At 35.5% G+C, this 26,692-nt stretch overlaps 1 protein-coding gene across 4 annotated transcripts in view; it reads left to right on the top strand.

The window, feature by feature from the left end:
* The window catches only part of POT1 (protection of telomeres 1), a 137,784-nt gene that overhangs the window by 82,468 nt on the left and 28,624 nt on the right, over positions 1-26,692 (top strand). For all 4 annotated transcript variants that reach the window (XM_080575734.1, XM_080575733.1, XM_080575732.1 and 1 more), the window contains exons 5-9: positions 2,742-2,852; positions 3,648-3,695; positions 4,880-4,994; positions 14,846-14,976; positions 25,773-26,063. In XM_080575734.1, coding sequence (XP_080431860.1) covers positions 2,742-2,852; positions 3,648-3,695; positions 4,880-4,994; positions 14,846-14,976; positions 25,773-26,063 — 696 coding nt within the window. The remainder of the gene's footprint in view (positions 1-2,741; positions 2,853-3,647; positions 3,696-4,879; positions 4,995-14,845; positions 14,977-25,772; positions 26,064-26,692) is intronic.

Below are 26,692 nucleotides of genomic sequence, written 5' to 3' on the forward strand. Positions count from 1 at the left end.
CCTAGATTCTTTTAGTGGAACCTGTACAGATATTGTGCTATTAATTTGACCTTGAAATTGATGCATGGCCAATTTCAGACTTGTGTGAGTTTGAGGAAACAATACCAAGGGGCTTGGGTAATGTGTGCAGGTCAGAGAGCGTTCAATTCTAAATCAGATTCTGCTGTGAATCAAAGCCTTGTTTTACTGTTTGTCATATGCCATGCAGAAGAGAGAAATGTGCCTTGAATATCAGCAAAATCAGTTCAGTTGGTTTGAGACAGAAAGTCCTACTTTTACAAACCTCAGATATGTATGAAGTAAGAAGTGTCAGTCTTTATACCAGGATGGGAAGTTCTTGAATTAATTTGCTAAATATACAATTTGCAGAATGATTTTAAATATAAAGAACTAATGATTTTTATTGTCCTGATTAAAATACAAATCATGAGCAAAGCCTTGAGTAACAATTAGATCAGTCGCAGAGAGCTGAATAGAAAACCCCAACCCGGAGGCAGCAACCCTTAGAAAGCCAGCACTAAAATCAGTGGTCTTCCCCGATAACCTGAACCTTCACACTGCATACAATCCTAAATTTCAAAATACTGTGCAAGGCTTATGTAAATTTTGTTCATGTTTAGAAACTGCAATTCACAGCCTGTCAGACTTGACCAAGAATTAATGACAAATCTGAGAATACATCTGTTCTTTTTATCCTTAAAACTAGATTTTGAGGTTAGTGCTGTTTTACTACTTCTTTTGAAATTACAGACCTTTCATAGGTATTTATTGAATGTCATGTTTTGCATTGCGTGTTATGTAAGAGCTGCCATCACCGGTAATCTCTGTTATTCACAGAAAAGTTTCTATTATCAGCCTGTGTAAACACTTGAGTCTGTGTAAATCTAAAGTTCCTTCTGAGAAAGAAGTACAAGAGAAGTAAAGTCAGCTCTCCAGTCCTGACTCAGCAGCTAAGTTTCCGAATCTGGTGCAGCCTGTAATCTAATAAAATGCTGAAGCAGGAATAATGGATAGCTTTTTATTTGAAGGTTGATTCCACTGTTGAAGGAACACCATGAATAGCATCAGCAGTAGAGAGGGGAAGATGCGTACTGCACGTGTTTTCTGTAAAGTAGCTGAGCTGAAGGTTGTGTTTCTATGTTTTTACCTGTATCTGAAAAGAATGAAACAACTTTAATGTATGTTTGCAGGGTGGCATGTTTCGGGTGCAGGGAATATTAAGTCATCTAATTGTTTTGACTCATTTAGTTGGACCTGGTGCTTAGGGACATGGGTTAGTGAGTGACATTGGTAGTAGGGTGATGGTTGGACCAGATGATCTTGGAGGTCTCTTCCAACCTTAATGATTCTATGATTCTCAGCTCTGAGTACACCTTACAGTTAGGTGACTTGCATATTATCTTCTAGTCAAAATACACATTCTGTACCCATTTATGACACTACCAGAAAATCACCATGCCCTATGTAGTTTTGCTGTATATTAAATGCTCTGTTCAAGCTTATTTTTCTTGCATTTTTTTTCCAAATCCTTTAATAACTAAATATATTAGTATCACTTAAACCAGCAGCCTTTCTTTTTTTTGCAGAAAATTTTAATGCTTTGGATCTTAAATCATTCAGAGTAGCATTATCAGATTGCTGAAATAGCAAAAAGAGACATCATAGTGCAATATTCGGCAAAAACTGTCAGCGTTAATCAGAAAACTCTTTTATTTGTTATAATCAAATAAACACACAAACAAAAGTCATTCATTAAAAACTGCTGAAAGTGCTTTTGGTAGAAGGTCAAATAGGAAAAGGGCTTCAAGTCTAATACGATTGTTCTCAGGTGTGTTTGCATGAGCATGGAAAGGGTTTATGGGAATGGATCATGTACGAACAACCCTTCCATCCTGTTTTGGTACATAAGCAGCTGACTTTAAAAGAGCTTTACGTTGTGTAAGAGTTCCCAGCATTGTATTTTTTCTTGCTCAAATACCTTTCTTAGCATGTCTACTTCCTAAATGTGTTTTCCTTCATCCTTCTTCTCCCTTTTATTTTTGGGGTGAAGTTACTACTAAAGGTGATCTGCTACAGGTGCTTAAATCCTCCCTGTTCTTCTTTACTTAGTGGTGTCTAAGATATTTTATACGCAAGCAGCAAAAAATGAAACTGCTGCTTGTGCTGGAAGCTCAAGAGTGACACCAGAGCAGTTTGTGTCTCTTTTCCTATCAGCAATCTAGTGATTTACTCACTTAGTTGACCCTTAAGAATTAAATTGAAAGATGTCAATTCAACCAATTTGAAAATATTTTTAAGGAGAATCTCTTCAAAGTGCAGCTGTAATGCAGTAACAACAACCAAGAAAGGAATGTCTTTTCAGTATTAGTCAGAAATGTGACTACTTTTTTAGTTTAGTTAATCTTATGCAAGGAGTCAGACTTCGGTATATTTAAAGGGTAACCATTTTCTTGCTTTACTCAATATGACTCTTCCCCTCTAGCTTTTGCCAGTAATAGTAGCATGAAAAATTCAAATATTTTAGCAGAATTAAAAAAAAAAAAAATGCTAGCTGAGGTTGGTTAGAAATATGAATTTCATGGGTAGAAGAACTTAATAGAGAAACTTAAAGGCAGCATTTGGAATTTGTTTAAATCTTGTTATTGTAAGCCTTAAGATTTTAGAGTGAAATAAGACATCACATCCTCTTTTAAAAGAGGATGTACAGCACTTAACATCTGTTAATCACCCTGTCTCCATAGGACACCTGTATAGTTGCTGGATTTAAGTTGGCAAAGTCACCTACAGCAAGAGAAGATGGTAGACATGGTTGTCACCTGGAGGTGTCAGAAGAAGCTGGATCAGCCATTTATGTACGTGGGTGCCCAATTTTTTTTATTTTTTAATAAACACCTTCATTAGAATTTTGCTTTACAATAGAGAAAATATTTGTTAGAATTTGAAGTACTGCAGATTATTGTAGCATGTCCATCAGGAACCAGACAGGACACATTCATGTGTGCACAATTTTATAATACCTGACTCCATCCATTTTGTGAAAGTAGTGTAGCTGAAAAAAACATCTGTGTTATCTCGCTGATGTGTGGGAATGAGTGTTCTCCTTTCTGCCCAAGATTCTGAAAGGCCTTGATGGGAGTTCTGTCCCTCCTGATAATACTCTGCAGAATAGCCTGCAGTAGAGAAGAATGTTTTGCAGTAGATAACACTGAGATTACAGAGTATGTCTGAGAAGTGCACTGTGTCAAAATATGATGCTGAAGTGATCCAGTGAGGTGCCAGACCCAAATTATCTCTGGCCTCTGAGGTAAAATTCTACTTTCTGAGTGCAGAAATTTGGCCTTCTTAGAGCTGTTTAAACCATTCTTGCCCATAATACAGTGCAATGATGCACACAAGGTAAAGGGTGCAAGAATGTTTTCTACTTGAGAAACTGTGTGTATTATTTAAAGTAGGTGTTGTCTAAGTGTAATCAGAACAGGTTTTTTTTTTGTAGGATCAAATTTTGCTAGCTTCAGAGGTAATTCCAATAGGAAAAGTGGTTTTAGTATTGTTTTCTAAGTCTTTGCTGTAGCAATATCGAATCTTGTTACAATATTTGTGCTCTCTTCACTTCTGTAATCAGTGAGTTTGCTGTTTTTTCTCCTCAGATTTATGCTCAGCCAAGCACAACTACTGCTTCAGAAACTGCATCTGCGGTGAGTTTATATTTGGGATTTTTTTTAACCCACGTAAGACAAACTGCATGTAGATAAGGATGTGTAGAATTCTTTTTCTTTCCTGTTTATTTGACATCCATACTTCCGTCCTAGGAGTCATTTGTTTAGCTTTTAATTTTGCAAATATTATGCCTGGAAAAAGAGATCAAATATGGAAAAGTAGTACTTCCGCGGTATAGTTTCCATCCAGATCTAAAAATAGGCTGCATGTTGGTTTAGGAAATACGAGTTAGAAAGGTACCTTCCTTTCCAAAACAGTTTGTATGCTACTCCTTTTTTAAAAAAAAAAAAAAAAAAAAAAAAAAAAGTGTATCTTCCTTTGCTTTAAAATCAGACTTTGTGTTTTTAACATTTATTTTGATTACTATTTGGAACAAGTCTTTGCCTATCTAAATTAAAATTCTTCAGGAAGTAGTATATTAAAAGGCATAAATTTTGGTATATGAAACTTAATTGTCCTTTATCATAAGGTTAAAGATTTAGTGCTGTTTGTCTTAATTGTCTGAGATTTTTTTGTCCACGATACAGTGAATGAAAAACACAGTTTTCAGTCAGTTTGGGAGAACTTATGTTTTTTAAATGAGGCTAATCATCGTATTCTCTAATCTTAAGATGAGAGGAGAGTTAAATAGTAAAAAGTAGTCCTTAATTTCTTTAATCCTTCAAGAAATGGACTGTTACAATAGAAACTTATGCAACTGCTGTGAGAGGTGAGATCCCCAAATCAGTGATTCTGTGCAGAGACACTGCTAATAAAAATTAAAAAGAGATTGATGTGCATGCTTTAAAACATCCTTTGGATGGATGCGTTAAGATCAATCAATAAAAAATTGCTTTCCAGAGTGCTTTATTGTAATGACTTTCATTTACCTATTCACCTATTTCATATGTTGGAGCTTGCTTGAACTGACTGACTGGCTAGTTTACTGTGAGAAAGATGCAATCACAAAAGAAATGGAAATATAGGTCTTGTATGCTTCATTGCCTGTGAATGAATAAATAAAATTTAGAAGGTCTAAAGTGAGTAAGGTAGAAAAAACCTTTATTTATTAAGACAAGTTAAAAACATACTTAAGGCTGAATGGTGTTAGAAGACAGAATTCTGGATGAATGTTTCAATAACATTTTTTCTTCTGTCCCTTAATTTTATCATGCCTTTCTAGTCTGTTGCACCAAAATACGTGTATACTCCTCTGGATCATCTTAAAGATGGAACTATAGTGAATTTGTATGGTATTGTGAAATTCTTCAAGCCTCCATATGTAAGCAAAGGAACAGGTATGTACTACATTCAAAAGATGTAAAGTCTCTTCCTTCAAACAGAACTGTTTTCTCATAAAATAGTTAATTCTGTTAAAATTGAACTGGAACAACAGATCCTGGTGATCCTTTAACCAGGGTTCTCAGCTGACATCAAGGGAATGGAATAACAAATAGGTAAGGGATATCTGAGTCAGTTTAGGCAGACTGGTGTGGATAGCAAATAAGGAAGATACTTATCAAGCTCATTGTAACAGTACAAAACAGTGAAAAGGACCTGAAAATACAAAAACCTTGCACCTGTCTTTGTGCCAAAGGATTGTTGTGTAACTGTACAATTTTTCCTCTAGATTTTGACAGTTATGATATGCTATAAATATGTTGACACCATATTTGTTACTTGTAGAGGCTGTGCAACAACTGAATCATTATTCCTCTTTGCAAGGTGAACGCTTAACTGATTGTTCTAGTTGTGCTAAAAGATTGTAACATTTTGCTAGGTGCTTAGTAAATACAGTTAGGTGATATTCTTGTTGAATTTGATTAAGCAATAGAATTTGTTAATTGATTAAGAATTGATCCAAGTATTTTCTGCTTATTATAATTCTACTGTGCACTTTAAAGAGTCTTTTTCCTCTAAATATTTCTAATTGAACAAAAAAGAGCTGTTTATGATCATGACTGTTGATTTTCATTGTCTTAATTTTGCATGCAATAGTTTCTTGAATCATGTCAATAGCCTTGATTTTTGGCTCCTAAATACAGAAATTTAAGAAGTAAGCATAAAATCAGAAACAAGAGTTGGTGGCTTGTCTGCAAAACCTTTTGCAAAGTGATCCGTGTGACCTTCCTTGCTCAATAGCTGCCAGCAGCACTCAGGCTAAGGTACTAAATCCCTTTTTGGGAGTACAGTGCTATACCAGCAGTACCATGGCTTCCAGAAAGAGGTTTGCTTACAGTTAGGACGTTTGAAACATAAGTGGAATTACTGAAGGCTATGCAAACATGGTCACACACCTAAAAGGCAAGGTCCAAGTCCAGCTGAGGTTCAACTAATGGCCACACTTTTTGAAAGCTAAATAACTTGCAGCCTTTGTTTGTTTTTCAGTGTTTTTCAGTGGGAGGAATAACTGGGAGATCTGTGCCAGTGTATGTATGCTGGTTTCAGTATGTTCAATTTACCTACTCTGATAGTCTGTATTGGGGGCTTAGCTTAACTACTTCCATTTGGTGCATGTAGTATTCTTCTAAGTAAACATAATCTGACCCTGTTGACAGGAAATTTGCACGCTCAGTGTGCTTGTAGCTGAAGTGTGGCCTAATCTTGTGCATAGAATGGATAGGAGATGTAGAAAGGTGTGTGCTGCTCTTTGGGTTATCTTACACAGAGCGTCGGCTGTATTAAAGGCAGCCACTGGACCAGTCAGCAGTCATAATTAAGTTATGCAGAGTAACACAGTTATTTTTTTTTTCAAGAATATGTTGGATTGTCTGGGTCCACAAGCTAATGAATAGCATTTGGGAATGGAGCTGCATTTTTACATTCCATTGACCATGTCAGGAGAAGCAATAACATTTGTAGCATTTGTCTCAATGCTCTGGTGTCTGAAGAGGAGCAATGCTTTGCTTCGGATACATTTATTTTTTGAAATGTATTCCCATTGCTTGTTATAACAGATGACAAGACTTGCTCCTAGAAAACAGCTCTGCTCGGCATTCTTAGTAAATGTTAAAAAGGTACTAGTATTTCCCAAAATAACTGTGAAACAAACAGAAAAACAAATCCAAAGAACATAGGACAATCTAATTTAAACATTAACATTTAAAAATAGATGTAGTCATTAAGTTGGGAACTGAACAAGTAATGGTCCATCTGTTTTATAGCAAATATACTGCATGTATTTTTTTCCTCTTGAGACTGAATAAAAATGAAGATTATCATATTATACATTGTTATCGATACACTAAAGTTATTATACTAAGCAATACATTGCAAATCTTTCAGATGAAAGTTGAGTTTTGATTTGTATAGGAAGAAGCAAATACTTTCATGTTTTGCTGTTTTATCACTTCTAAAATCATCCCTTGCAGTGCCTATGAGAAAAAATATTCTACCATGTTGTCTTCTGATGACTTTATATTTCATCCTGTTGGGGGGGGGGGGCATGTAGCAGGGAAGGAGGAAAGCATTTGGAGACTAATCTCTCAATAGTGGGTTGCACAACATTAAGAAGTATTAATACAGATCTGTATAATTTTTTTATATTATGTATCTAGAAAACAGGAATCTCTGTTCAATCTAAACTACATTTAAACATCTTAATGTTCATTTTAATTCAATGGTTATTTTTTTTCAGATTTATGACCTGTATGTAGGTAGTTTTCATTTGCTGAGTGGTAGATGGGTGCAGTCTAACCTTACAAAATAGACTTTCCTCTTTGCCCCCCAGTCTGATTAAATTCAGCTGTTTGAGCTGCGAGCTACATGCTTGCACTGTTTGAGAAACAGTATTATGTACATCTTGGATTTTTTCATAATTTTGTTTTATTTACAGTACCGTCTGTGGCAGGTTCCCTCCCCTCTTCTCTTAAACCTCCTAATTTTTCTTTTCTGATATCTACATCTAAGTAATTGTTCAGCTCAGCAAACCAACTGAAAGGCCAGCTTTTTTTTTTTGTAGTGTCTCTTAGTGGTTGCTGGACAAAATTATTGTAAAGCGGTGCCTCTGTAAAATGAGCACAGTAGATTTACTTAAAAACAGAGCTGAAAGATTGTTTTAAAGGGACTTTGTAAGACATTATGCTGTCCTTTGAAAGCATAGCTCTCTAAGGCAAATGAAATAAAATAACTTCAAATAATAAATTCAGGCTGCTATCTTCCCACACAAAGCATCTCATGTTACTGAATTTGTTTTATGTGTATACTTCAGTTTGAGACAAATTATTGGGGCAGGAGGAACACACTTGGAGCATTAAAACCCAAACTGTTTTTCCAAGTATATGTGAGCCAAAAGGAGAAAAATGTGTGTGCTGTTGGGGGAAGTCCTTTCTCCAGGAGCATTGTGTTCCAGCTTGCCTGTGAGGTGCTGGTTCCTGTAGTAGTCCATGAGAAATCTTCATCAAAGAGGTCTGTGGAGTTTATATTTACCTTTTAAGAGTTGCTCCATGTTCAAGGCAAAAAGCAGTTGAAGCGTTCCACCGTGCTATCACAGATATCCCATCAGCTACTGGTAGCTGGGAGAATTAAAACAAGACTGTCAGTCTTCCTTTATGTAACAGAGCAATTACCTTGCCTGCTTTGCCAAGAGGAAAACTTAGTTCAGTTATCACTGGAAAGTACATGACTGTCTTTTCCAGTGAACCTTTAACTACGCTTAGTGATTTGTTTGACAATACAGATTCCTCTCAGGAATTGTTCCATCAGACCACCTGGAAGGTGTGGGTGTTTTTGAAGTGCTGATACAGGGTTTTTAAATATGATTTAGTGATAAGTTAGATTCAAGGGATAAAACATACTCTGCTGTTGCTAAACTTCCAGAAACCAAGATAGAGAACTACCATGAGAAAAAATAGCTGATATATAGAGAGTCTGCTATATAAAATTATGAATTTTTTATAATCTTTCTGGAATCCTTTCACATCCTCATGAAAGCATAGAAACTTAACTTGTATGCCATCTGGGAATGGATGCTACTGGGCAGTAAAAGCCAGCAGGAGAGGGGAATGGCATTGCACACAGTCTCGCCAATAGTCGCAACTACCACTGAGTGGAGTAAGTCTAATAGTGGTAGCTACCAGTGTGCCGTGAACAGGAGAAACAACTCAGGGCTTCTGCTTAGCTTTGACTTTGGTTCTCAGTGAGTGGTAATAGCTGATATTTTACATGCATTGCCAGGTAGCTTAGAGTGCTGGTGGATTTTTTCATGCATTGATGCAAGTTTTTAATGAACTTCTCTTTAAGGTTCTTCCCTAGTGTTTTGTAAACTGCTTTTCTTACTGTCATTTTTTGCTGCAGTTGTGATTCATTTGCTACTTTATCATGAAAATCTTTAAAACAGTTTTAGTGTAAAAATATTCACTACTCAGTTAAATATTTCACTATTTATCTATTTATTTTTTTACACGGTCTGGGGTCGTGCCTACTTGAGAGGGTGCAGAATGCTTGATGATTACTCTGAGTTGCCAGGGCATGAAATGGCTCTTGTCAGAAAATTCTCTAGTTGCATTAGATCTGGCACAGTCCTGCACTAATACCTTCTATTTCTGACACAGTGTTAATGGAATTACATAGCTTTAAGCTGGTCCTGGCTGGAAGTATGGGTAGTGGAGCCACTCTCCTTTATTCATATATTATATTTATTCACTACATAGATATTCCCCTAGATATGAGATATTTTTTCTTACATGTATTAAAGCCTAAAGCTGAAACTTCGCTTTTTGTTCCCACGGAAAGCAAGTGGTAGCCAATTCAGTCTTGTCATTTTATATTGTCATTTTATATGACTGTAATTAGATGTTTGTGATATTGATTGCCGTTATTGCGAATGAATCAGAGACTATTGTGGTATCTGATGGTCAATTTGTGGGGAAGGAGATTCAGAGTTAAATCTGCAATAATTTTGTTATTTACTCTAAAGTATTGTGTTGGGTTTTTTTCCAAATCAATTTTTTTCAGGATGTGTATAATTTTTTCAGAACAGAATGAAAACTGTTGTAAAGATAAATAAATTAATTTCACTTCTGGAGTCCAAATTGAGAGTAATAGTCTTCCTTTCTGTTCACATTGTTTTGTATGCATTTCTTTTTTTTAATAATCACTATTTCTTCTATAAAATTAAAAGTAAATTTTTTTAAATAAAATGAAGTGTTAAAAATGAAATCAAAAACTAAACAGTTGCAAAAATAGTTAATAGAAAGAAATCTCAAGATAGTTACTTTGATCTACAGTTTGCAAATGCTCCCATTAAAGCATCTGTTTAGCCAGATGTATCTCATAGTTGCTATACGTTTGTGAGTAACTCTTAAGTGCATTGCCATGTTAGAAATAACAAGCTGTGTTAAAATATCTTCAGTTTGATAATTTAGAGTTTGTTTGGACTTCTGTAATACCTGTATGTATGCATCGTACGTACATATGTATCTACACGAACCCAGGTGTGTGTACATTTGAATGCCTTATTTTCCTCCCTGTGTTTTGTTGAACATATTTGGTAAATTAGCTGGTTCAGCTTCTTAGTTTTAGTACAAAGACTTTTGTGTATTGATTGGCCTTAGTAATACTTGAAAACAGTATTAATGATTGGTGTAGTTTTGAAGAGAGTAGTTTGCTACTAAAATCTTTAAGTATTGCGATGTAAGAAGCAGAAGGCAATCTCTGAAGTCCTTCCTTGGCAACAACTTTTTTTTTTTTATCTCTCTGTGGGAGGAAGTTATTGATCCAGGATAGCGGCTTCTTTTTTTAACTTAAAAGATAATGAATGCATATGCGATTGCCCAAGATGGGATTTGTAATTTAGTCAGTGCTTTCTATGTTAAAAATTGTTTCTACAAGCATATTTGTTGTGAACTGCTGAAGTCCTAAATAAAACCAAAATAAGAGTATTTAATCAATAAGTACTGAATGCTTTCCTATCATGTAAGTAGCTATTAATCTGCAAAGCTTTTGCAGCAATTCTGGTTTTCTTATGATGACTGAAAAAACTGTAAGTGAAGCTTCATTTTTGTTCTGATATGTATACTCTGTCCAGAGGCACTGACTTTCTGAGCGTTCTCATGACTAATGTAGCAGTCCAAAGAAGAGTGCAAATACTAAGGCATTTTATAAAAAGAAAACTAGAATCTGAAGAGCGACCCTGAGTTCTCATAACAGTTGAGGAGATTTTGGCTCTTCAATGATTCTTATAATTACAGAGAGAAGGCATTCATGCTTAATCCTATATAAAGTTAGTGTATCTGATCTTAGGTATATGTGGCTTTTTTTCATTAAGGACTTTAGTCAGAAGTACTAGAATTTTTTGTTTTTATCATGAAACTCCAAGCCAGTTAGCACTTAATCATACTGAAGAAGTTAACTGAATTATTCAATATTCCCTTTCATGGTTAAGAGAGTTCTTCAAGAATCCTGGAATGGCGGGGGTGGAAAGGGACCTCTGGAGTTTATCTTGTCCAACACTTCTGCTCAAGCAGGACCACCTGAATCTGCTTGCCCAGGACCATCTCCAGATGGCTTTTAAATATCTCCAAATAGGGAGGTGTTTTATCAAGCAAGATAAAGCATTTTAAAGTGTAAAAACTTTCCTTTATAGTAGATAAATGTGCTGAACTTTACATCTATTGTGTCTGTAAGGGTATGTAGAAGGAGAGTGTCCCCTCCTTTAAGGGTATCTTGTCTAGGGCCTTTTTGTAAAGCAACAAGGGGTAATAAGGAAAGGAGGCAGTGAAGTCTGGTCAGTCACATTAATTTATGAAAGCATGTGAGAATACAGGAATATTTATTTATTTATATTATATTTATACCATATTCTGATTGAGGATTTCTAAGCTGGGACAAAATCACAGGAAACAAACCTCCCAGTCACAGTAATTGGTGGGCTTACAAGCTACAGGTGTCACTTCCACGAAGGATGAACCTTGCAGCTGCTAAGATTGTGAACCAAGGAGCCCTGGACTGGGAGGGTGCAGAAACCGCAGAGCTCTGCAAAGCCATGAGGGGTACAGGGGAAGAGGGGAGCAGGAGGAATAAAGAGGTGGTGGATTGGTAGAAAAGGGCTGGTATAAAAGGGGTTATGCCAGTACTCAGGGATCCACGAATGTGTGTGGGGGGTTGTTAACCAGGAGAGTGCTGTGTGTGAGCCTTCTCTAGTGAACTTCTTTCTGTCTTTACCAGCTGGAGAGAAGGAAGGGGGGGGTCTCTTTGTCTGTCTGTGTGTCTCTGGGATAGGTGCTCAGCTTTGCTATCAGCCAGACCCACAAAGAGGAAAGTAGTTGCTATATCCCCCAGCCTGAGCAGTGACCCCGGGTCCCTGGGCACCGGGCTGGGCCCCATCATTTGGACGAGATGGTCCTGGGCCTGAGCGGCTGGAGGAGGTCACCATGCACTTTGCTTTTCACCTCCCTTGAGTGTCATGTTTTTAAACCAAATTATTACAAATAAAAGATACTGATGGATAATTTCCCTCTTAAGAGAAGTTATCAGTCGAGTACATTTGTCTAATAAAAGAAAATTGTCCCCAGTATGTAAACTTCCATTAATGTTTTTTTGTAGTTTGGTAACGGAGGGATTTTTCTTCGTTAGAAGGTATATTGTAGGGAAAAAATAAAGAATGACATTTCTTAGATTGTTTCCTCTGACACTGGGACATGATTTAAATTCAGCAGTTCTGTTTCGAGTTTGACTTACTATTTGTGCAGAAAAGTGAATTCAATCACTGAACTATAATTCTGCTTTGGAAAGCAGAAAGTAATATTCACATTCCTGCTGGAAAAGGAAAGACAGGTGACTTTTTATTTTTTCACCTTCAAGAAGGACTTGCTGGATGAGGATTTCCTTAAAAGAAAATCCATCTTATGCTTTGTTTTTGGAGACCTTTATTTTAATAAGGTTTATTGTAGAAGTGATGTTTTGAGGTCATAGTTAAGAAAGGAATTCTGTAATCACAGAAGTAGAGAGCCTGTATTATGTAGAAGGTGTAAAGTATAATACTTTATAATATTTTGGGTAGGAAGAATGTTGGTCTTCTGAGTGTGCTAATTGCGCAGAAAATACAACAAGTGTGACCTTTTCGCCCTTAAATTGGCAGCTGCACATGTATGAAGCTGACTAGGTTATATAATCACAGCAGCAAAGAGCAACAACAATTTCAATGTGGTTTTAGGTTACTTCAAATTTCTACATTGGATTATATCAATGCACCGTAATGTGTTATCCCGTGTCTTCGCAGAGTTGTAAATCTGTGAATATGTTTTTCTTCTTTATTTTGCCCCTATCGCTGTGTATCTGAACAGTTATTACCCAGAGAAACAAAACAATCCCTCTTTGTATTGCAGTAGTACATGCTTGCAGTTTCATGTCAGCTGTTGAGTATACTTTATTCATATCTGCTTATCCTAGCACAGCATGTCAGATTAGGTGATACATGAAACTGACCTTGTGTCTTTTGTGGTAGTCTGAAAAAGAATGATGCTTAGCATATTTGAAGTGCAACAGATTAGAATTTATCAAGTGTGTAGAAATATTTCAGAGGAAGAAACATCAATTTTTTGGAAATACTACAGTTTTTATTTCTGTAGGAAAATCATTTTGTATTTTCTTAGTAATCCTTCACTGCATTTCTTTTTTTTTTTTGAACATTTCTGCCATTCAAATCGTTACAGAATTTAAACTTTTAAGTTTAAATGTTAGTAAGATTTAACGATATGTTTGCTGGAAACAGCAGTATATTTCTTTTGAAGGCATAGTCAGTGTACATGCAAGCATGTATTCTAATCTAGTCTAACACATCCGTCATCATCAGGTTTGGAGAATCTTTCACTGTGAGTTTACATATGGCAATTGTGCCTTGCTATACTTTTTAGATAATACAATTCTGTCAGTTTTAGTAGACTGATAGTATTCTCTTTTCCAAAGCTGTCTAGTAACAATTATTTACATTTCTGTGCCTGTACAAAATAAACAATGGAGATTTTGTCAACTTTGTTTTAGTGTTACAATGTCTTTGTTCAGTTCCTGAACAAGCAAACTCTGGTGTCATAATTGCTAACTGCCTCGTAGAATTATAGCTAAGGGGAGTTGTTTGTTTGCCTTTTTTTTCATGTTTTAGAGTTGTGGGCAAAACAAGCTTCACTTGAGGAATTTAATTCATTACCAATTAACATAAACATTTAATTACCAATTCAGGTGTTGAAGAAGAAAGAAGACATTTAAACATTTATGGAAAACATCTTTCCTCCATCTTTCCCAGGCTCAGCTTCACTCCAGACACATCTCCTTTTCCCTTCCTTGTCTCCACTCCCCTTTCATTTCAAAATTTAGAGTTCAAACTGTAGAAGTTTTTGTAATGTCTGAGTAGTGTTAATTTAATGCCTAAAAATTGTGATTTTTACTTGAGTATCTGTGCTAACTTTCTTCAAGCCAAAATTATGTGTACCTAAATGTATAGTTAATAGTTGACATCAAGTTAAAAATAGTAGGCTATGATGTCATTGCTCTATTTATCTGCTTTACAAGTTGTGTTTTAGCCCTGAACTGTAAGTTTCAGTAAATGCTAGTATACTAAGTATCCAAAAGAAAAACACCTTGTTGTCTTGATTAACTAGGACCAGATTTATTGATGTTTGGGGTTCTGAACATACAACTGAGTTGATATTGGTTGTTTGAAAAGTTCTCAGGAAGATTAACCAGCCACTGTACCATGGAAAATCAATTGCACTCTCACTTCATTTTACATTTGTGAAATATCGAAACACACATGCTTCTGTAACCTGAAATGGAGTTTTGTTTTATGTCACCTGCAAATTCTGACCTATTCTGGGCAGTTTTGCTCTGACATGTTTTGTCATACCTTGTTTTTTAATTGAAATCTGAAAAAAACAGCATGTTTTTTGAAGACAGAGAAAAAGCTTTCTGTTTTCCTGGCTCAAAAACCTGTCCTTAATCACCCATTTCATTTTCAGATATTTGGGCTAATTTTTTTTCCAAATGGGCCACACTTCAGTTGTTACATGGCTTTAACTATATTGACTTCGGAAGAGTTATACATATCATAGCAGAAAAAATTTGGCCATATGGTTGCTCATCCCAACTTTAACATCAGTGTACTAATAACTTCCATCATGTCTGTTACTCATTCAAACTCTTCTATATTTTACAGATTATTGCTCAGTGGTAACGCTTGTGGACCAATCAAATGTGAAATTAACATGTACTCTTTTTAATGGAAATCTGGATTCTCTACCAAAAATTTACAAAATCGGAGATATTGTTCGATTTCATAGAATAAAGGTAGGTACTATTTTTTTTGTTGTTGTTTCTAATGTACTTGTTTTTTTGTAGTTACGGGGCTCCAGGGATATTTTAGTTCTTCATATACTGAACTTCACATATGGAGATACTGGATGAAACAGTTAAATGGTAAAAACTGAGCTGTGGTTATGGTAGGGACCAAAACTGGAAATCCACTGTCAAATTTTAGAAGAACAGCAACAACAAAGAAGCACTAGTCTGGTATCCCTCTTTTTTTTAAAAAAAAATTGCTAGAGGTGGTTATGTCAACTCCAAAATAATATTCTTTTTGTTTGAATATTTGTTTAGCTAGTTGGCAAAAATTAAGTGGCAATACTTGGAGATGAATAGAATTTAACTGACATAAACATGTACAATTCACTTCTCTTCAAATTATGGAATTATTTGAGAGATTACTTCAGAGCTTCTCTCATGGAACAGTTTTTAGACCAGCTGTGGAAGTTAAGTAAGTGTAATATAAGTAAGTGGGATGTAGTGTCCCAGTTCCAGCTGGTTCTTTGATGTTTATGTGCTTTACCTGGTATTTATCTGTATCAGTGTCCCTGAAGAAAACTGTGTCAATAGCCCTGATACTGCTTCTGATGGATGTTTTTCTTATGTCTATAAAGAGGAACTGCAGTACAGAGACACTGACTGCTAGTCTTGTAATGCTGGACCATACTTAGTAAAAAGGTGACGAGTAATAGCAAAGAAATTATTTTATCATGTTACATACTAAAGTGCAAGATAACCATACATAATTATCTTTTTTGTTGTACTTAAAATGAATCAGAAAGGAGTAAATGTCCTGAAAAAGATCTTTTAAAAAAAAAAAACAACACATTTTCAAACACTCTAGAGGCAATTTAGGACTGTACAAAATAATGATGAAAGGGATAAAGATCAATAGTACCCGTATGTGAGTTTTGATGTGCTGTAGAATAAACTTAAAAAGTGGCAAGGTTTATCCAGTGATGGAGATTTGTGCCACTGACATTATTAGAAAGAGCTTGCTAAGTTTCAGAAACAGTCTTCAATTATGACACTTCGTTATTAATGTATATCATAAATACTTAAAATTGAGAGAGAAACTAGCTAACCCCTTCTGGGTTAGTATTAACCTTCCTTAAAGTCATGTTTGTATATAATTAGAGTGGAATTAAGCTACATTTTAGATTTTGAACCTTGTGTTGCTTATCCAGTACTTGAGGTGTGTTGCCAGTCTTGGAAGTTCATTGATTTGACTTCAGACAGAAAAGTGTTACAGTTAATTTCAAATTCTTTCTGAATCCCATAGGATAAACGTTACAAAGACGTACTGGTTTCTGAAACTCAGGGGAGGTAGAAATGTGTTTCTTGCTTCTGAAATCAAGACACGTTTAAAAAAAATTATATATATATATATATGGAAAAAAGGAGAAAGTAGAAAGGAGGCTGCTTAAAAGAATTGAAAAGTTGCACATGTGTGGTAGGTTAATAATGGATTATTTTTGAGATGTGGGGACTACAGGTTAAAAACTTCCACCTTCAGGGAAGTTCTGAATGCATCTCTGTTATGGAAGGCTAATAGTGTCTCAGCTCCACTATTTATCTTTCATGTAAACTTCCTAATACAAGCTATTGATAAAGCAGATGTAAGAGAGAGCATCACTGTTTACCTGATTTAGGAACAAAATTTTGAGGATCATTCTAAAATGCTTTTCAACTTGTACTTCATCATTCTTCAAGACTGTTTTAATATTTAAAGATATGTTCCAAGGTCAGTTAATGTTCCCCCCGCATTTCTTTTCCATTGTAGCTGAGATGTTTAAGTGAGTGCCAGCCCTAACACTTCCAGCTGCCTACAGTCCATATCCCCTCAGATGCATAAGCTGACAGACAGATTGTCTGACTACTTTCTAACTTAAAATGATCTTAATCAGCAGTCATTTAATTTAAATAGGTGTCTTTTTCTGGAGGGGGTTGACTACACCAGACTAACAGTTACTTTGCAAGTTCTGTTACCTGATCTGAGCAGGTAAAAAGCTGCCGCAGAAGCTTGGTGCCTGGTGTTGAGAGTGAAGTGGAAGGAGTTAGTGTAACTGGATGTGTGATTGCTGTGTAACACAGTTTTCAATTAAAAAAAAAAAAGAACTCTAATTAGAGCTCTAAGTACAATGTCTGCAATTCCTCATTCACTCTCTTCATTTGTCTTCAAGCTTTATCACCCGCTCTTAGTTTGCTGAATGAAAAGCAATCGAGGGTACCAGAGGCCATAGTCTGTCAGAACTGTGCTTACCAGTGACGACGTATATATATATATATATATATATATATGAGTATATAAAAAAATATATATATATATAGTCCTTACAGTGTGTATTCACATTTCTGTGTCCCAGATATGCTTTAAGAGACTCCCAAGCAGTTGATATGGATAGCAAACACATCTTAAAAATGACTGCTCCCTGCTACACTCTCAGCTGCGAATGTATAACTTCTTTTCATAGTAACACAGGTGTTGGCAAGGTCCTATGGTTCAGAGCTAATAACTTAAAGGAGAATATTCTGTTGGGACTACTGTGGGTAGAGTCTCATTTTATTTGCTCAGTATTTGTTCCATACAATGAAAAATTTAAAGTGTCTTGGTAACAGGATTAATTTTCCAGTTTTAATTACATTTCTGTTAATATTTCTTGAAATGCATTTTTGTGACCTCTTACGATGCTGTCTTGTGAATTGTAATACTTATTGAATTACAGTACTATATTTGGGCCTTCAACTACAGTCAGTGCTCTGCAGAGATGACAGTCTGGGGATTTGTTTTGCCCTCTACTATAAAACTGAGACCTGTGAACTAATTGTCTAGTTCCTCTCCTCACTTGACTTGGAGTTTTGGCTTGCGTTCTGCCTTCTCTGTATTAGACAAACCCTGCCATGATGATAGAATTGTTCATTTCCTCTTTGACTTTTCTCTAGTATTGCTTATTACCTCTGAGTGATTCTCAAATAAGAATTTATTTCCACACTCCTAGTGAAGTGAATTGATACTTTACTTCTAATTTAATGTTTGTGGATTGTACAAAAGTGAGATTGAAACGAAGCATATTCTTGTTTAGGTGTTCATCTTGTTCAGTTTACTCTGCTTCAGTTGTCCCATGGAGTTGCTGTCTGGGATGTGTTCTGCTGATACTTCTTCCAGAACACAGACCGTTGTTGAGCACCTCACGTTTTCAAAACACTGTATTCATTGACATCTAATTCAGCAGTCAGTGCACAGTGCTTCTACTACTCAGAGTCTGTGTGATTCAAGTTGAATGCTTGGAAGATGAACACCAAATAAGTGACCTTTCATTATAGACTTTCCTTATGTGCCTTCCTTAGCATAATGCAATCACTGTAGCAATGCAATTACAAAGATCAAAGTCTTCATTTTCTACTTTTTGTCATAGTATTGCTACTGTTATCTTCTTTTACTTTCATGCTTTGGCTTGTTTTGTACCTAGGCTCCAGTTGCTGCAACAAAGGAGTTTTAAGGATGGCAGCTTCTTCATTACACAGCACTAATTCATCACCACCGCACTTATCAAGTCATGCACTGCATAGGAAAATGTCCTGTAGAAAAATAGGGTAATGGAATGTGGTATCATAATAAGTGCACCATGAGCTGAATTGTGTTTGCACAGACAATGGTAACTGTGTCATTCCAGGACTTTGAAATGCTTATGGTTTATAATTTTAATGGTCTAACTTTGCAGTTAGATGAAGAAAAACTGCAAGAAAAAAAAATCCTTGTGATCAAATGCATATTCAGCTGTTCTAGACTATTTAGATTTACAATATAAGCATATTGCTCCTTTGAGAAAGAGTACTTTATAGCCATCATCTATAGGTGTTTATTCCCTCTGTGTTGGCCAGTGAGTTTACAAGAGTAAGATGTATGTTTTGCTAGTGAGTTTCTAAGCTGTCTGCCTGTCCACAGTAGAGTTATACTTGGGAATCTGAATATCAAGCATCTAAGGCTTGGCTTTATAAATACAGAAGGATTGATCACATTTTTTATTTTATTTTTATTATTATCCCTACTGGTTCTGTCCTGTCTCTGTTACTTGCCCTTTTTTTTAAACCAGTCTGCCATTATTTCCAGGAGCAGTCTCACCTCTGTGCTTAGCTAGAGGTTTCCATGTCTCAAAGCATTCCTTCCTTTAGTTTAATTTAGTTTGCCCCGTTAAAGTTAGTTCTTTCTCTTGCTATCTGGTACAATATGGAAAGCACTGACAGAGGGGCACAGTTACATGCTCAGTCCTTGTTCCTAGATGGCTCTGGCCATAGCTGCCAGGTTGATAAATATAATGACAGAGGAAAATCTGAAGCTTAGGTGTAGAACATAGTGAATGTTAAACTTAGGGAGAATTTTGCTGCCAGACTCTTAATGCCTTCTGAGGAAATACTGTTCAAATACATAAATTTTGACAAAGTTAGATATGAGACGTTTTGCTAAAAAGTATGTGTTGAAGAACATATTGCTTGAGACAGTGACATCCAGTTATCAAATTCTTGCTCTGAAGAGTGGCAATAATTTACATTTTTAGTAAGCGATTGTGAATTTATTTTTTAACACTGGAAAATGAAGATTTTCTTGGAAATATCAGTATTATTCTTGCTTTCTTTCAAAAATTATGTAAAGCATTCAATTCACTTTGAAGTTTTGTTGAAGGTTAAATTAAAAACCAAGTATTTGTGCTATAGTAAATAATGTCAAGAAGTATTGACTGTAGACAGTGATAGAGTTCTTCAACAATTAGATGTCTTAGAATTTTGCATGTTTTCTAATTTTTTTTCAAGTTACTTAATCATATCTTAAGTATGTAGGAAATTTTCCCAAGTACATTAATTTCTTACTTTACCAGAGTTTTCTCAAATATGCTGTATCACTTTCTGTGAGGAATATTTCTAAAACAGTATCACAATGCCTGATTTTTTTTAATTATCAAAACAGAAAATATTTCAGCTAGTTTCAATATATATTCTTTGTGTATACAATTTTTGTTCACAAAAATTATTATAACGTGTACATGTGAACTGGTAAATGAAACGTACAAATTATTGTTAATTGTTTTCTTTAATTTGTGTTACATTACTGCAGAAATTTTGGTTAATCATAATCATAATTATGTTTATATAATTAGGATATTAGGATTAAAATTCTATGATCCTAATATCTGTGTATTTTTCATATCTTCATTAAAATTTATTTTGCTTCCATATGACTTGCCTCACTTCTCATCGGACGGTGCCTTCAGTTTTTGTTACTCATTTTCTTGTTATTACGTTTAAACATGTTCAAGCTGGTTTAATTTAAATGAACATAGAGGTTATTTATTGAGTTACTTCAAATTGATTCTGTTCTATTGCTACCTCTCTCTCAATACAACTGGAGGTACATGTGTACTAGAATTATGTTATTAAAATATGAGAAAATGTAATCAACACACCATATTATCCAAACTTGTTTAGACTGTGATGACTGCGCTTAATGTGAGAAAACCATTACAAAATATAAGGAAATACTCAAAATTCATTTGTGTGCCTCTCGGACAGGACACGTTTTTCATATAAACAGAATCAGTGACAACTTGAAAATTTTTACAAAGAAATTAATCTCTGGATCTGATTTGATGTTAAGATGCAGGTTCAGTTGTCTAGTATGTTCTTGAGTAGTAAGTTATTAAATTAGTAACAATTTCAAGGAATTGTTATTTTTTTGGTTTTGTAGTACATTCCTATTTGCATGTTCCAGTGTGGGATTTATATATCATTCAAATGCTCATTCTGGAACTTTGTTGGAGCTTGGAAGTATGTCTTCCATGGGTGTGCTCATGTTTTTCCTACTCCATCCCATCCCATTGTTATGCACTGCATGAGTCTCAGAATGGAAAGCAAATATTTCATGCTTCCAGGTTAATTTTAAGCTTAAATTTACAGATTAGTTTTAAAAATTGTAGGACCGAAGTCATTCTGATGTTCCCAAGTCTGAAGTGGGCTAGTGAGAAACATGTCCAAAGGCCATATGCTAAATTTTTAGACTCTTCTTGCCCTTTGCAATTCTTAATAAAGCTCAAGAATTTCAGCAGTTTTAGAACAGGAACAAATTGATGGGATTAGTTATCAATATCCTTGTCGGTGGTGCTGGACATATGATGTCTTGTACTCTGTGGTTACAGTCTTTGAGATTGACAGATCGTCATAGATCCAAGATGTTGATTTTTGTCTAAGAAGTCCATAGTACAAGGGAGTAACTCACATTTAATAGAAAGCCAAGTTCGGAATTAAATTGTTGAGGCTATTCATACCCTAAAAGACTTTAAGAAAAATCTTTTGGGATTTAGAACTACAGATAAGATAATAACATTTAACAGGAGAAAGCAACCTTTGTTTATAACCCATCACTGGTCACGTGGGAAGCAGTACTCATTGGGTGAACCCTGTAGTTGAATTCAAACAGGTCTGGAACCTGTGTTAATCTTGGGCCAATGGCTCTTAGATGCCATTCCAGTCTGTGTTGGCTACTTGTGCAGCTGAAAATAGAAAGAAGTAAATGGATTTTAATAAATAAACAAGAAAAGGAGCCCTAAAGAATCTCCATCCTTTATTAACGTGGAGGGAAACATCCAAAGAAGGGCAACAAAGCTGGTGAAGGGTCTAGAGAACAAGTTTTATGAGTAGCTGGGGTTGGTTAGACTAGAGAAAAGGATTCTCAAGGGAGACTTTATTATGCTCTACAATTGCCTTAAAGGAGGCTATAGCAAGGTGGGTATTGGGCTTTTCTCCCAAGCACCAAGTGATAAGATGAGGGGAAGTGGCCTCAAGTTGCGTCAGGGGAGGTTTAGGTTGGGAATTTGAAGAAACTTCGTTACTGAAAGGGTTATGCAGCATTGGAGTAGGCTGCCCGGGGAAGTGGTTGAGTCACCATCCCTGGAGGTCTTCAAGAAAGATGTAAGTTTGAAACTTAGTAGCATGGTTTAGTGGTAGACTTCAGTACTAGGTTAAAGGTTGCATTAGATCATCTTAGAGGTCTTTTCCAACCTGAGCTATTCTATAATTCTATAAATAGGCTAAATACATAAGTGAAGTAACTTTTTTTTTGTGACACAATGGAAGCTCTATATTTTTCTTGTTTGCTTTTCCATCAAGTCTATGCTCCAGCTGTTCTAAACCATTTTTCGAGTTTAAGTGCAGTGATCTCAAACTTTATGTAAAGTGGTGAGTGGATGGGGGGAATTGAAGTGTGTCATCCATTTGGGACTTGGCACCTTCAGTACCTGACATAAGGTAAAATTTTTATATATCTCTAGAAAGAAATCCTTTTTCATAGCCATCATTTATTAAGAACAAATTGGGATTTTGTGGTTCTCCTTGTACACATATCCCAAAGTCTCGTCTCTTTTTTTTTGTATGGAGTTTCACTTGAAATGTAATCCATGTACAGGTGTTTTTTTCCCAAATTCCTACAGATCTTTTTAAACATTCAATACAGTCAAAATATATCGTAATCCATGCTGGAAAACTTTACAGATCTTGAGTTTTCAAGTCCTAGGATGGCAAAGGGAGTGTTTTGAAGGATGGTTGCTGACTAAGAGAGTGATCTAGGGAGGCTAGGGAGGACAGGTGTCCAAGGGAGACTGTGGAATCTCCATGCCTGAAATTGTTCAAGACTCAACTAGCCAAAGCCTGACTCAACACAGTGCTGACAATGGCCCTGACCTGGGAAAAAGGTGGGACTTGTTGGACCCTGAGGTCCAACAGGTGGGACCCTGAGGTCCTTTCCAACCAAAATTTCTGTTTCTGTGACTGGAGTGTGCTTGGACAGTATCCATGGTCTTTTCAGTACAGCCATCTGTAGTCCCGTGTAGACCTTCATAAAGCTTTTGCTGCTGAAGGTTTGTGATTTGGCTCTGAGAAGGTGTCATGTTTTCTTTTGTCAGTGCTTATTTGTGTAAGTTATCTTCCTTATATGTCAGCAGACTCCTGTTTGCGTCACACAATAGCATATGCATATATACATGTGTTTAACTGAGGGCACTAAGTTGCTCACCACAGCAACTGTAATTCTTGCAGGTATATTGTGCATAGGAGACCTTACTCACTTTCTCTTTCACTAGTATCTCACATAAACTGTGATTGTGCAGTTGAGAGGAGACAGGTTATAAACATCCCTGTCAAATACATCCTATCAGCTCTGTTACTGTCTCAGAAGACACTTTTGTTTAGCAAACTTTATTTACTGCTGCCATCAATCTCATGGAACTTTTTAAGTGATATCTTTCTGCCCCATCCCATCTTTGAAAAAATAAATCCTAAAGGCTTCTAGAAATTACACAGTACCTAGAAATTGTACAGTACATACTGGGGGGGAATTGTCGTTTTATACAAAAGTCTCAGATTATTTCTGTTCCCTAAGTTAAACTCATTTGAAAATTGTGTGTGGAAAATATAACTCATTAACAGTATCACTGCTTAACTTGATCTGAAATTTACTTGGAGTGCCATAATGAATCAATATTTGTCTATGAATTTTGTTCATCTGCACTCCAGTGATTTCTCATCACTTTCACAATGATTAATTTTTAAAGGACAAGTTCAGAGAATTTCTGTTGACAATCAACCGTTCTATGGGTCTGACAATTTCCTAGCTTTGAAGTACTTTCTAACACATTTGACATTTACTCTTTTGTTTCTTCTGTTGTTCACTAAGTAATGTTGTTGAATGCTCTTTATCTTTGAGGCCACTCAGTGTCTTTTCCATGTACCCATACCTAAGTACATTTGGTTTCGCTTTAAATCATCGGTAATTTTCTCATCATGGCACTTCACATTTGCCTTCTTAAATATTTTATTTCCTTTCTTGTTTTATAACTTCCTTAACATTACGGCTGATATCAAAGCAATTAAACGAAGGTACTAGGAGATGTCAGAAGTACAGTATGTTCAAACAGCCCCAGGAATGCTTAAAACATGAGCTAAAATATTTGGAAAATGGGGAAAATAGTGTATGGTAAAGTATTACGGAAGCCAAGGGAGACAAAGTAGTTTCTTGAGATGTTTTTCTGGAAGGTTTAGAACCTTCATAAATGTATAGGCTAGCGGTCCAGGACAGAATTTTTTCTAAGAAAAAAGTCAAGATATTTTTATGATGATTGAAATGAATTAATGATGAAATTAAATAAATTAATGAAGTAGGTAAATTGGAAGTAAAAACACTTTGAGAAACATTTGACATGTCAGACGAGATACTTAATAATATGCTTGAAGTATCATTTGATAACGGATGAATGAGTAAAATTGATGAAAGAGAGCTTTCTTCCCCTCTGGATATTACCTATTTTGAGAAGCTATAGAATATAATGCCAGTGGCTGCAACTAAAGTAGATCTATGAATTTGCCTCAGATAATGTGTTTGTATTATAGTGGAACTTTTTTTTTTCCAGATCTTGGGTAATTCATTCTTGGAAGGAACTGGTTATGAAACTGTGTGCTTTTCTAATTAGTCCTGACTTTTGTCCTGATTCCTGACCTTTCTTGTACTTTCAGTATTTAAACCTAAAGGTTAAAAGACTAATCTTTACAGAGTTACAATTAAGGAAAAGCTATGAATTGATGTGCTCCATTGGTCAGGCCTGAGATGATTCTCAATGCATTTATGCCTCTAGACAAATTTTATGTCAAAGCAGCAGAGATTAGAGTTCCTGTTAACCAAACTTGAACTTCTTTGCTTGTGGATTCCCAATGTTTGTTTTATTTGCATGCTTTTTAAATCTCAGTGTGTTATAAAATTTAGGCCTAAATCATTGGCAGTGTTCAGAACTTTTAGCTTTCACATTCTGCATTTTTAAATCAGTAGGATTTTCAACCATTTGAAAATTGAGTGGTAGAGACAAACTAGTTTGTCTCATAAATGCTATATTAGAAAAAAAAAAGCTTTGCTGTTTTTTGTTGTTTTTTTGTCAGGTAATTTTAATTAAAAAAGGGTGGATCAAAACAGCTGGTTGAAAATCAAGGTTTGGGATTTCTCGATACTAAATCATGCAGGGCTGTGATAACATACATTTTGTAAATATATGTTTATATTTTTTTAAGTGCAGGGAACAGTAATACTGGACTAGATCCTTGAAGAAATGCTTCAGACTTTGAACACTGTGGTTGATATGGCAGCAGATACACAGCTAAACCAGCAGGATACAAGAGACCTGCCATGTGCAAAGCAGTAGACATCAGAGCAATTGTGAAAGCTACACCCATAATTAAAGGGATAAAAACTGCTCTCTGTCTATTTTTTAGTATCAGGAAACAGGATCTATTGTGAGAGGTAGAAAACAGGAATCTGTAATACCTTTGCTCTGTCATTGCTCTGCTGTGAGACCTTTAAAAATTATTTGTTCTCATGCCTCAGTTTCCCTGCCAGTAAAAGCAATACTAATGTGTTCCTTACACAAAGATTTTGAGATTTATGAATAAAACGCTTTGCACTGATGCTTAATATTTACAGGTTGAGGTATTAGTCTCTCTCTTTAAAAGTTGTTAGTGTTAGATTTTATTTTTGGCTTATACACTGTTTTCTTGTTAGTGTTTATTTGCTTTTTTGTTTTTATTTTGACTCCTTTTTCCTACTGGAAGCAAAAATGTTTCCATTTTTGGAAATTTTTGATTCCTACAGGAACAAAAATGATCAATAATCTAATCTTTATACACATGATAAAATAGAAGCATAAGAATATTACAGTGAATTATGACCATTTTTTCTTCGTGTTTTGTTCTAGATCAGAGAATACAATGGACAGATGCAGGGAATTACCAGTGCAGGATTTGCATCCTTGACATTTGATGGAACTGTAGGAGCACCAGTAATTCCTCGAACCTCTAGTAAAGTATATACTTTCATGGATGAAGAAGAAAAAACAGTAGAAGAATTACGTATTTGGGCAGCCAGTAATCTTTCCATCTCTGGACCAGCAGCAAAACTGTCTGGTGTTCGACCAATGCTGTTCTTTGATCTCACTTGCCAGCTGGTGGGGAAGGCACAAGTGGATGGATCTTCTTTTCTTCTAAAGGTAGATTTATTTTCTTGAATTTGTTATAACGTTATGTGGATAAATATGTAGAGGCTAAGGAAATGTATGATCCTTTACCCTTCTGTTTCTATGAAAACAAAACAAATCCCAGTTCTTTTTAAAGTTGCTCATATAATTTATTTCTTCAGAGAGTGTTTTAAGGTGCATCGATACGTATGGTAGTTTTCACAGACACGTAGGTAAATATTGTAGGATTTCTTAAAGTTGAATAATACTGTTAGTTTTGAATTTGAACCTTGTCTTTTAGTCAGTAGCAATTATTGCTAGTTTTTCTAGATCTACAGGATATAATTAATGCAGTATGTAGCATTTTCTAGAGCTCTAGGTAACTTCTTTTATTTATGTATAAGCACTTCGGGGATCAGTGCCTAATGAAAGTACAAAATGTTGAAATGCCCCACAACTGGAAAGTACCTTCCATGGAGTGATCCTTAACATCAGCTGAATATAAACTAGGTCTCCATATTTTTCCTGGCTTAGCTCCCTATGCATCAGCCAGATGTTATTCTGAAACACCTCTGTATTTCTTCTCAGTATTTTAAGTTGATTGTTAAAATGTGAGTGATGAACAGACTATTATAAAGTCATAAAATGGAAAATAACATTAG

The sequence above is a fragment of the Anser brachyrhynchus genome, assembly GCF_964034855.1.
Source record: "Anser brachyrhynchus genome assembly, chromosome: 1".
Lineage (NCBI taxonomy): Eukaryota > Metazoa > Chordata > Aves > Anseriformes > Anatidae > Anser > Anser brachyrhynchus.